Below are 13,695 nucleotides of genomic sequence, written 5' to 3' on the forward strand. Positions count from 1 at the left end.
TTAGGAAACAGATAAATGATTTATGGAAGAAGAAAAAAGAAAAGGCTCTTTTCACATTCAGGCAAACATAATACTGCCAATGTATTTGGACTAGAGATTTTATTTTAGAAGTATAAAGGATGGAGGCGCAATAATATTTGGCATTTTTAATTTAGGTTTGTTTTATTTAAGTTTAATGTTAATTCCATGCTGTGTTTCAGTAAGAACAATACAGATTTCTGTATCTGTGGCTCCAGTCAGATATCCAGTAGTACAAATTAGCTTCAAGTTACACATACTGAAAGAAAGAGGTTTAGCGAGCGAAGAAGGGCAGGAGTGGGGGGGCCCCAGAGGGAAAGGGAAGGAGAAGAAACAAAGAACTGAACACGCATGCAGGCTTTTCCACACCACCTTCAACGCTGACCTGCTTCAGAGGGAGAGTAGTAGGCAAGAATGAGCAGCCACGGATTGTTGAACTGTTACCAGCACCATGCTTTTCAGCAACATCTCAGCAGAGTTTGAAACATTTTATACAGCAAAACCATTACAACAAACTCCCCAAACAGCCTTTAACCACCTCAAACTAACACCAAATTAATTTTAAACATTGGTATAAAATTTGATTTAAACGATTAGAAAAAGGAAAAATGTTACCACGTATGCCTCTACAGTGTGATTAACCTCTCTCTTAGATGCTCGCATCACCCAGAAGTCTAATGGCTTTCGAATGTAATTTCCATTTCTAATGGTGATCTTGCCACGGATCTGGCACATACTGGCACAGTAATGCTGAAAAAGCCTCTACGCAGTCCTGTTAGTGTCTTAAAGAACCTAAAAGCTGGGACCAGTAAAATCCACAGAAATTCACTCTTGCCTTTAAGAACTTTTGAAAACGGTTTAAAAAAAAAAAAAAAACCAACAGGGCAGGAACCTAAATTCTGAGACCAAATGTAAAAGTCAGATTTGGTGGTTCTCAGTGACAATGGGGGAATTTCCAAGGGGTGGGATGGGGAGGAGTGGGGTGGTCAGAGATGGTTTCTCTTGTTGTTGGCTTTTATGTCTCACTGATTTTCATCTTCCACATCCTGCAGCGCTTCTTTATTCTGCTCTTCACCTGTGAAAAAGAATGAAAGTTAATCAATTCTCACTAAGGTAGGCTGTAATGGTCACAAACAAAGATATCATTCCAAGCATAAAGATTCCTTACACATTTGCTACAATCTGTATTAAACACACAAAGGCAAAGGACTTCTACCATCCTCCATACCTGAGATGTCTAAGCCAAGAAGGGCTGCTGGATCAAGGCCCTGAAAGTACGGTTAATAGTCAGAATGAAAACAACTGACGCACAGTAAAAGTCAATGCTTTTATGATAAATAGCTTCTTTTTTCAGTGGACAGCCACGTAACCATATTGTTAAAATGATATTTCAAGCATTTATGCGTATCTTGGGTCAAAAATACTCTTTCTCAATAACCTCACCTCTTCAAGAATCAAGAGTATTTTACAACATTTTACAAAATCTAATTTTATCCCCAAACTCAATCTCAGAAATGCTTCAATAGTGAACTGAGCAGTGAAATGCTCCAAAGGAATTTTGGAGGGCTGTTCTGCTGCTGTAAATGGAAATTTCACATTTTGTATCTTGGACAGTCATACCAAACAGTAACCAGATTTCTTAATTCAGGGTTAAAGAGCATGCTCAAACTAAACCAGACCACTGAGGTTATTAAAGAAGGGCATTTGGACCATTTCTCTCATGCTATTTTTCCCCCCTTAGAAAATGATGATTCATCTGAGGAGTTCAACTGCACTACGACATGCAACAGAAAGCCAGCCTAGTCACTAGAGGGGCATCTACCTACTAACAAGCATTAAGAGTCAGCCATAACAAAGAAGCATGCAAGCTTTTGTTAATAAATAACCAAATCATGACAAAACAGGTAAAAGTTATATTCTTTTGTGTTTTAACAACTTATAATTTCTACAGTGTTACTTATTTGAATCTAAATAAATGAAAACTCCATTAGCTAACTCAACAATCATAAAATGAGACAAGTTCAGACAATCCATCCATACTGCTTGTTAAATCACTTAATTTGGATGGACAAATGACACCAAGACTGGCCGCCAGCAGGCATAAAGTTATTTACACTCAACAGCTTTTAGGCAGTCTTTTAAGACCTCATATGATAGACAATAAATGCTGCCATAGCAACAAGGGTTACATAAAGATAGTTTTGATTCAATTTTCTTTTGTAATAAAAAATAAGTACACAAGGATTTTAGACTTATTAAAAGACGACATGCAGAAAAAGACAAAAATAGCCATTTAATAAATAAAGAACTGATAAACCATCAATAATGTATTCAAATTTAAGAAACATGATAGGAACATACACTCTCATTTTTAACAGCAATACACTGCTGAAATATAGTTAACACACTGCACTAGAACACATTCTAATTCACTCGTAAGTGACCGTTAGATTTGCGAACAGTCCCAAGTAGCTTTGGCATAAAAACAGTCCCACCCAACCAGAGGTAGGTAGGGGTAACAGGCCATAAATGTCTTAAAAGGTTTATTAGCGTCCTGGAGTGTAGAACAGGCAGTTTTGTAAGCGACAGAATGATGATATGCAGGCATGATTAGTGAGGAGCTGAAACTAAAATAAAAGCAGAATTCACTGTGCCATGATAATGACTTACAAAGTAGAGTTTTTAGGAAAGGAAGAGTTGGATTTTCCTTTAGGAATCTATATTGCAAGGAAAAAGGGAGGGAGAACAATCATATGAAAGCAACATTACAAGAAAAATAAGCCAAGAGACCAGGACAAAGGAAAAGATCAATGATTTAGGGAGTCAAATGTTGGTCTTTTTACTTTACATAAACTTCACGCTAAGAAATAATCTGTCCAAACCTTCCTTTTACCCTTAAGAGAATATAATATCCCCTTGAAAGGTATATGGAAGAAAGAAAAAGGAGTTTTCCTAGGTTATGTATTTCTAGACTGGGGGAAGGGGGGTGAAAGATGTAAAACAGGCAGAGAGCATACATATTTCTTCTTAATTATGTTCCAACACACTCAAAGACAGACTAACATACTATGTAGTTAAAATACATAAAGATGTATCAGTAAAAGCTGATGAACCACATACATTTCTTCCTTTAGAAACTCTCAATGCAAAAGTTTTGACACTTTTTTTACAGCCAATAAAGTAAAAAAGGAGAAATCCATTTAAATAATCCTTAAACTAAGGGTAAATAGCATCCTGGAAAACTGCAAATTCTATGGCAGCAATTCTCCTACATTTGGCATTAATCCTATGTCACAAAACCAATTAATAAAGGATAAAGTGATGTACCTTTTAGCAAAACAGGCAAATAATTTGTTAGTACCTACAATTTTTTAGTTCAGATATTTTCCTAAAATGTCAACAGCCTACCTATCGTGTCTTCATAATTCCTAATATTTTATGATAAAGTCATAAAAAAAAAAAAAAGGGTCTATTTCAACCAAATCTAATCAACTGTACAATTTAGAGTGAGTAAGTGTTTTGTTCTTCTGTGCATGGGGTCACTATGAGTCAGAATGACTCGACGGCACCTAACAAACAACAAGGAGTGGAAGCAACTTATTTCAAAAATTAAAAAAAAAAAAAAGCATTCCACGATTAAAGAGAAACTCGTGCTAAAATGTCGGAAAACATCTTTGTACAAAGAATCTTCCCAACTATGAAAAGTCTTAAAGAAAGTATGGCCATAAATTAAAATAATTCATTTAATAAAACTATGCTTGATAACCAAGAATAAGACTTTCTTGGTTCTATATAAAATGAGTGTCAATCTACTATGATTAATTAATTCTTGGTTATAAGTGATAATGAACAAGAATAGCACTAGAAAATACATTCTTTATTTCCTATTTAATTTTATAATCTAGCAATTTAGTTATAGAATCTGTCATACATTACTCTAAAACAAGTTAATATTTTAACGTAGGTCACCTTGTTACTTTCACCCTCTAAAAAACTGTGCCCTGAGGTTGGAGGGAGTCTATCTTAGGTCATGTTGCTTATCCAACTCTCAACATACTTTCCCTTTTATTCCCTCAAGCATGCAGAGACAGTAGTCTTCTCTGAGTCAGAAGTAACTGTGGAAAGTCCATAGCTGTATGGCCATTCTTCCAGGTCATCATTATTAGAATATAACAGAACTTAGAACTAGAAGCAATCTATGTCATTAATTCAGAGTAAACCAATTTTGAATTCCACAGACTGGTAGTGGCTGCCTGAAGTGTGTGCTCTGTTGAAAAATAGTCTGTGGCTCCATATGGTTTTGTCATAAAAGTAGGCAAAGAGCTCACATTTCTCATGCCAATCCAGATGTAGTCAAATAACCTAAACACTTCTTTCAGAGTGAATGAGCTGAGTTGCCTAATTCTCACTTTAGTATCATAATCCATGATTAACTCAGAAATGTGATTCAACTCTTCTAAAGAAACTGACAATACACATGCTCCAATCCTTACTTTCAGAGGCGTCTTTTAAAGGTGTAATGCTTCCAAAAAGACAGGTTATCATCTTGGTGACTGCGACTAGAGCTAACCCTCAAGCAATGTAATATATGTTTCAGAGTGGATAATACATTCTCAAAGAACAGCTAAAATCAGTAACAAATTTTTGGTGTCCAGACTCCACATCACGTTAGTTTGTCCTCCCTCTGTTCAATGATCTAGATGTGACAAATTTGGGCCTTTAAAGTAAACACTAAACAAGGAAGATTAAATTTTATAAATCACTCTATACCTGTTTACAATTGAAAAGCTCTCAAAAATAAAAAAGAGAATAAATACATCAGACCTCTTCAATAAGGATCCAAAAGGACTAGGCTTTCCATGTAGACTACAGAACCTAGAGGCAAACCGATTCCTTTTTAAAGTTAAAAGATTTTCACACAGACACAATGCTTTGTAAGTATCTCCTGATACTACTATCTAGTTTTAACCTGAGGATACTACTCAGTCAAAACAGCAATTATAACATTCAAATACAAAATTAACCCTGGGTTCTCCAAAACGGAATCTGAAGAAGAGGAAATGATCTGCTTTCCTCTCCACCTTTCTTACCCCCAAAACCTTCAAAACAGTGTGAAGAGATAAACCAGCTGAACTAAACATCATGAATTAGAGACAAATCTTTTAGACCTTTAAATATTAACAAGAGACCCTTTCCCCCCACCTAAAAAAAATGGATCATACATTTTATCATATTAGAGCCCAAAACAGAAGGCTGTACCTCTGCTATAATTTCCCATAAAAGCATTAATGGTGAGACTGGAGGATAGGTTGTGGTCCCAAATTGTAGCTTAATGTAAAGAAATAACAAGAAATTTTTAAAGAATATAAAGGGCCAACAACTGAAATAAAAACTTAAAGAGTTTGCTTACCATCACCCTGCATGTCTGAAGTCCATAGTGTCAGGTTATCACGTAACAACTGCATGATAAGTGTAGAGTCCTTATAGCTTTCTTCACTCAGAGTATCCAGTTCTGCAATTGCATCATCAAAAGCTGCTTTTGCCAACCTACAAGTATTTAAACAAACGCTTTACAAAAAAGGAACTAACCAAGTCACAAAGCAGAGTTAGAAATGATTTAAGTTAAGCTATCAACCTTTTCTTGTTATCCACAAGTGTGTAACAGTGACATCTGAGTAAGTGGGTTAGGCAGTGCTATAAAGGATAAGCTTATGTAACAGATGAATATTAACTTGGAATAAAAATATTACTTGAAGCACGACTTCTTACTATGCTTTTCTGTAAATACACTAAATTCCATCCTAAATCACCACCAAAGTATATGTGTAATAGAGGTTATTTTCAAGTTCTAGTTCAATAGCTCACTTACTTAAGTTTTACTGCAAAAAGGGAAACTTTTGGACAATACCTCAGTTTAAGCCAACATAATTTAATGTTAATGGAGGCCAGGAAACGGGGGCAGGGGGGAGGCAATACAGAGACCATGGAAATGTGATCATATAAAACTATTTACTATTTAAAAAAAAGAAAATCCACATTAAAGGAGTACTATCTACTAAGTACACAGAATGATGGTAGACACCAGTGGGGAAACCAAGAAAAGGGGGAAAAGACATAATCTGGGTCCACAATATACTTAAAAACATCTCAAGCTGGAGGGCTGACAAAATAAGACACACATATGAGCTTAATATTTACATTAGGTAGATATACTCCTTGGAGAGATCAATCATGGGAGAATACAAGGGTTGTGTATACACAGGGCGAGAGCTTGGGGACAGGAGTGCATGGGAGGGAAGGACGCAGGGAAGAGGTAATTATGGAGAGTAAGTGGGAAGAGAACTGTTGCACTGTGGGAAATTGCAGTTAATATCATGAACAAAGTGTATGTGAGATGTTGTATGGAAAGTGAATTTGCTCTGTAAACTTTCACCCAAATCACAGTAAAAGTTTAAAAAAAAAAAAAAAAAAAAAACTATTACCAAAGCAGAATGGGGGAAAATGAGAAGCTATTGCTTAAGGAGTACTAAGTTTCTTAAGGGTGATGAAAAAACTATAAACAGATAGTGATCATTAATTACATATTATGGTGAACATAACATCACAGAACTGTATATAAAGATGACAGAAATGAAGCTTTTCTCTACATGTATTTCACCACAATAAAACTTTTAAAATGAATAAAGTAAGTAGAATGAAGTATTGTATACTGGAGACAGTACTTCAGATCTAAGAGGAGACATAAGTCTAAATTAAGATAACCCTAGTGGGTAGGAAGAAAGCATGAAGAGCCCATCAGATTAAAGCAAAGCTTGAGCATAAGCATGGAAGTGACTTAAACTGAAGCTATGTGCCAGGCAACTAGAGTGGAGGGGGTGGTATTGTGAACAAGAAAGAGAGACTGGACCAATGCAATCAACTCAACAGAGTGTAACTTCTTCAGTCTAGACCTGTATCTGTTTGGACAAACTCATTAGCCATTGAGAATGTTCTTACATCAATTAATACCAGTTTGTATTCAAAAGAATCCACCTCTGGAAATCTCTCTTTCATGGATTACCTGATTCCTAAAGAATACTGAATTTACAGTTTATTAATTTCTCTACTGTTTTTAAAACTTGCATTTAAAAAATCTATTTTTTAGTCAATAAGCACATGAAAATATTCTCAACACCATTAGGGACATGAAAAATCAAAACCACAGTAAGATGCTATTTCACTGCATACCCATGTTCATCACTGCATCATTCACACAGTAGTAAAAAGACAGAAACAACCCAAATGCCCATCAAAGGATGAATAGAGACAACTATGGTACATATATGCATTGGACTACTTACTACTCAACATTAAATAATAACTATGAATCTGTAAAAGACATCTAACATGGATGAACCTAGAGAGCAGTATGCTGAGCAAAGTTAAGTCAACCACAAAAGGACAAATATTGCATGCACCACTATCATTTCAAGAAAAGATTCCCACACAGAAACATTCTTTGATGATTACCAGGAATGGGATGGTGAGCATTAACTAGAGACCACATATTATTAACTTGGGTGAAAGGAAAGACACACATTAAGGGGACGGTCAGCACAACATGACCAAGGCAAAGGAAGACACTGGGAGATAAGTTGGAATAAAAGGCAACCAGAGTAAATGCTATTACATACATAATACTGGAATAACAGTAATAACAAACAATAAGTTAGAAGAGGATAACAGGTAGATAATTAAGATGCACAGGTGTGGAATGTATAGGAGAGTGCACACACAAGCACATACACAGGTTTGGCGGAGGCTATTTCTACATACGTATTTATAAGTGCTGCAAATAGATCCAGGTACATAGTAAAGCATACAAGGGGCAAATTTATGCTAACTTCTTAGCCATAACCAAACACCTTGAGGGACTGAGTCACTGGGCTTGAGGGCTTAGGATCACAGTCTGGGAGGACACCTAGGTCAACTGGCATAACAGTCTATAATCAAAGACGTGAGAAAACAATTAGCTCAAAGGACTAATAGACCACACAAGCCACAATCTTCAATACCCAGAGACCAGAAGAACTCTGTATGGTGCCTGACTACCACTACCAACTGCTCTGATCAGAATCACAATAGAAGGTCCTGGCAGAGTGGAAGAAAAATACAGAACAAAACTGAAAATACAGAAGAGACCAGACTTACTGGTCTGACAGAGACTGGTGGACCACCGAGACTATGGCCCTTAGACACCTTTCAAACCTGGAACTGAATACATTCCCGTAGATCACCTTTCAGATAAATAGGCCTATAAAGTGAACAGTACCACCCGTGAGAAACATGTTTCCCAGAACAAGCAACTATATGAGCATCTGCCCAAAAAGAAAGTTTAGAAGGCAGGAAAGGACACTACAGATGGGCGATTGGAAGCAGGGAATCCAGGAAGAGATGAGAAGAGTGCTTACACTGAGGGGATTGCAACTAATGTCATGAAACAAAATGTGCATAAATTAGTGAATGGGAAACTAATTTGCTCTATAAACTTTCACCCAAACTACAGTAAAATGTTTTTCAAAAAACCGTACTACTTCAAAACCCACTGATTTTAAAAATGGAAAACAAGTTCTAGGGAGGATGTAGACAAATTTTGACTCTCATCTATTGCTGGTGGAATTATAAAAATGGTATAGCCACTGTGAAAAAGTTTCAGTGGTTCCACAAAACATTGAACATAGAATTAAGGTAAGATCCAACCATTTGACTCCTAGGTATATATCCAACAGAACTGAATGCAGGAACACAGATACTTGTACACTAGCATTCATTGCAGCATTATTCACAATAGCCAAAAATGTGAGACTAGCCTAAATGTCTATCAAGACATGAATGGATTAACAAAATGCAGAATATACTCACAATGGAATATTACTCAGCCATACAAAAAAATGCTACAACATGGATGAACCTTGAAAACATGCTGAGTGAAATGTTAGTCAGAAAAAGACAATTACTGAAATAACTATATGAAATAATCTAGAATAGGCAAGCATATAGAGACACCACAGTTACTAGGGGTGGGTGGGAGGGAAAGAGAAAAGAAATTTCACTGCTTAGGAGACAATGAGATTCTGTTAACGGTGATGGGAATATCTGGGAACAAGTAAGAGTAATAGATGAACAGTAATATAAATATAAGTTAATAATGTCATTGAATTGTACATGTGAAGAATGTTGAAACAGCAAATGCTTTGTTACATGTATGTATGTATTTACAATAAAAAAAACTATTTGCTACTGTACTATGTATTGTAAACCAGTAAAAGAGTACAATTAAATTTCCTACAATATGCCATCATAAAGACTTTATGATTACAAATATACCAACATGACCTGTAGGCTCGAGACCATGGTCGCAGGGGACATCAAGCTCAACTGGTATAACATACTACACTAAAACACTGTTCCACATCCTATTTTGGTGAGTAGCAAACGGGATCTTAAAAGCTTACAAAGCGGCCATCCAGATCAAATGATGGGTCTCTCTCCTTGTACAGACCAGGGAAGAGTAAAGAGGACCAGAGATGTATGGAAACAATTACTCCAAGGGACTGGTACACCATGCAATCCTCAGCCTATATGACCATAAACCAGAAGAACTAGATGGTGCCCAGCTACCACTGTCAACCACTAGGAGGGGGGTTTATGTAGGAGATCCTGGACAGGTGGGAGAACAATGTGGAACAAAACTCAAAATCACACAAAAAAAGGGGGGGGGGGACCAGGTTTGCTGGTCTGATAGAGCCTGGTAGAACCCTGACCCCTAGCTGTCCTTCAGGTCTGGAATTGCACCCACTCCTGCGGCTTCCAGCCAAACAAAAGACAGGCATAAGAGCTGAACATTTACATTAGTTAGATACACTCCTTGGAGATATCAATCATGGGAGAATAGAAGGGCTGAGTATGCACAAGGAGACAGCTTGGGGGACAGCAGGAATGCATGGGAGGGAAGGACACCGAGAAGCAGTAACTATGGGGAGGAAATGAGAGGAGAGGTATTGCTTTGTGGGAGACTACAGTCAATGTCATGAGACAAAGTGTACATGAACTACTGTATGAAAGATGAATTTGCTATGTAAACTTTCACCTAAATCACAGTAAAATTGGGGGAAAAATAAAGATGTAATTCAATAAAAGTAAAAAGCAATGTACATACATGAAGATAGTCCTTAAATCTGTATCTATAATATCAAAAACTGGGAACAAAAACATAAGTATAAATAGGGGCATGGTATAGCATATATCAATGAGATGGAAAATTTATACTGAAATAGAAAACACAAAATTGTATGTTCACCAGCAACATAAGTCTATTAAAAACATGCCCATAAAGACTAAAAGCTAATATGCAAGAACTTAAATAACTGTCTTATAATTCAATTCATTCCCCCTCCTCCATTCTCTAACATGTTGTATCTTTTTAATCTGCTAGCAAAACAATTTTAAAAAGAGTTTCGTCAGCAATCAACATAATTATGCTAACTGGTTAAGTGGGCAAGTGGGTTAAGTCTGTCTTTATGCTATTCAAAGCCATTTCATTAAGAGCAAAAAGAAATTCATTATATGGCCAAGCCTACAAGGCATTCCAGAAAACAACACAGAAAAACAAGCAGCTATCCTCCTTTATAGCCCTTTTCACTTTCAGTAAGAGCTTTTATTTTCTTCCATGACTTACCTGCAGGCACGGTCAGGGGAATTAAGAATTTCATAGTAGAATACAGAAAAATTGAGAGCAAGACCTAAGCGAATGGGATGCGTTGGCGGAAGTTCTGTCATTGCAATATCACTAGCAGCTTTATAAGCCACTAGGCTGTTCTCTGCAGCCTCCTTCCTGTCATTCCCTGTAGCAAATTCAGCCAGATACCTGTGGTAGTCACCTTTCCTGGAAAAAAGATTTAATAAAAAAAAAAAAGGGGGGGGGTGGTAGTGGTGGTAAAAAAGCCAGAATTTACTTTTTAAAGGAAAATAAAACTATTTCAAAAAATTGTCTATATAGTATAGAAAATGAAATATGATAAAAAAAACAAATTTAATAATTAACAGGTACACTCAATAGAAGTCTCTTCTAAGAGTTACTGACTCATCTGTTTACACCTATTTGATTCTCTTCCTTAGAGAGCTCCTATTATAAGCAAAACCCCAGATAAATTAACTGAAAAGCCCCTAAAAATTTATCATTTGGTAGTTAAATTAAAGGTAAGTGACTGGTTCCAAAGAATGGCACAACAGTTCTTAATCATGAAATAAAATTTCTATATAAAATGTTAAGATTAAACTATATAATGCACGGCTATAACATAAATAGGTAAGAGCAAAACCTAGCACATTTTAATTAGTTTAATTACATTAGTTTTCTATTAGCAGTGAATTTGCAAGTGAGTATTCAAAAACTAACTCAAATTTTAACATTGTAACTACTGTAACTATTCTTCCAACATTAAACAATTATTCTTAAAAACTGAAAACCTACACAGAAAAGTCCTGATTCTGAGACAGCCAACTTTTGATATTACATTTTCCCCTCTAATATGGAACCTACATTTTATAATAGAAAACCTTGGACTCGCCAGTGTTAGCTGCTGGAATAAGGTGTTTGTCCAGTACATCCAGAATGTCACAACAGATTAACTTTAGCTCAGTCTCAACCTGAAAAATCAAACAGACTGTTTAAGCTTAAAGAAATAACCACATCCCCCCCCCCCCGCTCTAGTTTTGAGGAAGAGAGCTTAGCACTAGACAGAATACAGATCCCTCTCCAAATCCCCTTCCCTTCACTTGACACAAAGCAGAGAAAGGTGGTCTCCTGGTTATAGAAAGTATCTTTTCCTTTCTGCACGTTATTGGTTAGCTGCTTTTTTAAAAAAATTAAAATCCCCATCTGAGCTGCAGAATTATCAATGAGTAACAATGACTGGATTGTACTAAATGCTTGGCATTTACATGATTTCTTTAGTGAGGCAGTTAACTGAGTTGAACTGGGAGTTGAACTAGCTGAGCTAAGAGTTGAACCCAGGCAGTTTGCCTCTGGATTCACATTCTCAACTCCTTACTATGCTTAATAAACCATAAAAAATCAGCTGCCATCAAGCTAACATCGACTCATGGTGAACCCATGTGTGTCAAAGTAGAACTGTACTCCATAGGGTTTTCACTGGCTGATTTTTTGCAAGTCTATCTGCCAATTACTTCTTCCAAGGCACCTCTGGGTGGACTCAGACGTCCATCTTTCAGTTATCCTCAACAAGCTAACCCAAGGAACCACTCAAGCACTCCTTATGACTGACAGTCAAATCACTTTGATGGTAAAGATCCACAGCCAGTTAGGTCACCAAAAATCTGTGTAACAAAGTGAATACTGCCACTCTTCTCTAAATCATCCATTTTAATGCTTAAAATATACACCACTTCTAAACACAAAACTTGGACAAAACACATATTTTGTGCTCTTATTTTTCTGTTCTCATTTTATATTAATTCACAGTGGTGCCGCTTAGCCTTTACAACAAGTTCTCTTCAAGCCCTCTGGAATCTCCTTTCCACTGTAAATAATTCTCCCATTTCTCTCTTCTCCAATCTCATCCTTAACTAGCTCTTTCCCGAATGAACAACCTCCTCCATTGTAGTTTTTCAAGTAGACTACTCTAAGAGGAAGAGGTTTCTCAAGTTCTAAACTCTACTAGAAGTCCCTGGGTGATGCAGTTAACATGCTCTATAATAGTGCAATTCCACCCAGAGGCATCTTGGAAGATAGGTCCTGGTAACCTACTTCTAAAAGAATCAGCAATTGAACACCTGTGAAGCACAGCTCTGACACACATGGGGTTCACCACTGAATCAGGGTCAACCCAATAGCAACTGGCAAGTTCTCCTAGCTTCATACTGACTCTTGAGATGACTGCTCTCCTATTACAGGAAGTCCCTCGCCTCCTCTGAAGCTCGTATCTACCTTCTCTTTCTCAGTTTCTGGCATCAGTAGTTCTCTAGGCCCCTCTCCCACCTTCACTGAGTATCTACAGCCTACCTCTCCAACTCTTGGTATTACATCAAGGTAGTTTTCACCATCTGTGTTACAGTCAAACAGTTCCATTATGTCCAATTCCATGACCCTCACGTACTCTATCCTGGAAGTTTTAAATTCTATTATTTCCTTATTGGACTATGACTACTACTACTACTTTTTTTTTTTTTTTAAGTTCCTTTACTCCTGTTATACCTACTTAGGGACACATCAAGACCTCCAGCTTCCTTCCCTACTTAGATCAAATTCTACATCTCATTTCCTCGTACTGACAACCCATATTCTTTGTTTCAACATCCTGGAGGATAATGCTCTCATTAATACCAGCTCACTACCTTCTGTGTGACCTTACTCAACCTCTCAGAACCTCAGTTTTCCTATCAATAAATTGGTATTATCTTACCCCCTCCTCTCAGGGTCATTTTAAAGACTAAACAAATACAATACTTTGCACAAATATATATGTATCTCCCCACTTCTAACAGTGCCCAGTGGAGCTGCAGACAGTCAATAATTAAAGTTCCTCCTCTCACTCCCTTCATCAATTTTACTGTCCCCTGCACTACTTTGTGCCTGTTTCTTTCTTTTGTTGTTGTTGTTATTGTTCTGTGTCGTCG

The 13,695-nt window shown here is 36.8% G+C and overlaps 1 protein-coding gene across 1 annotated transcript in view; it reads right to left on the reverse strand.

Moving 5' to 3' along the window:
- Positions 1-1,040: 1,040 nt before the first annotated feature.
- The window catches only part of YWHAE (tyrosine 3-monooxygenase/tryptophan 5-monooxygenase activation protein epsilon), a 46,041-nt gene continuing 33,386 nt past the window's right edge, over positions 1,041-13,695 (reverse strand). The window contains exons 3-6 of the mRNA XM_007937435.2: positions 11,600-11,706; positions 10,736-10,942; positions 5,429-5,565; positions 1,041-1,093 (exon numbers count right to left, since the gene is read on the reverse strand). Coding sequence (XP_007935626.1) covers positions 1,041-1,093; positions 5,429-5,565; positions 10,736-10,942; positions 11,600-11,706 — 504 coding nt within the window. The remainder of the gene's footprint in view (positions 1,094-5,428; positions 5,566-10,735; positions 10,943-11,599; positions 11,707-13,695) is intronic.

The sequence above is a fragment of the Orycteropus afer genome, unplaced genomic scaffold (genome assembly GCF_000298275.1).
Source record: "Orycteropus afer afer isolate SDZICR_OR568_19922 unplaced genomic scaffold, OryAfe1.0 scaffold00042, whole genome shotgun sequence".
Taxonomy (NCBI): domain Eukaryota; kingdom Metazoa; phylum Chordata; class Mammalia; order Tubulidentata; family Orycteropodidae; genus Orycteropus; species Orycteropus afer.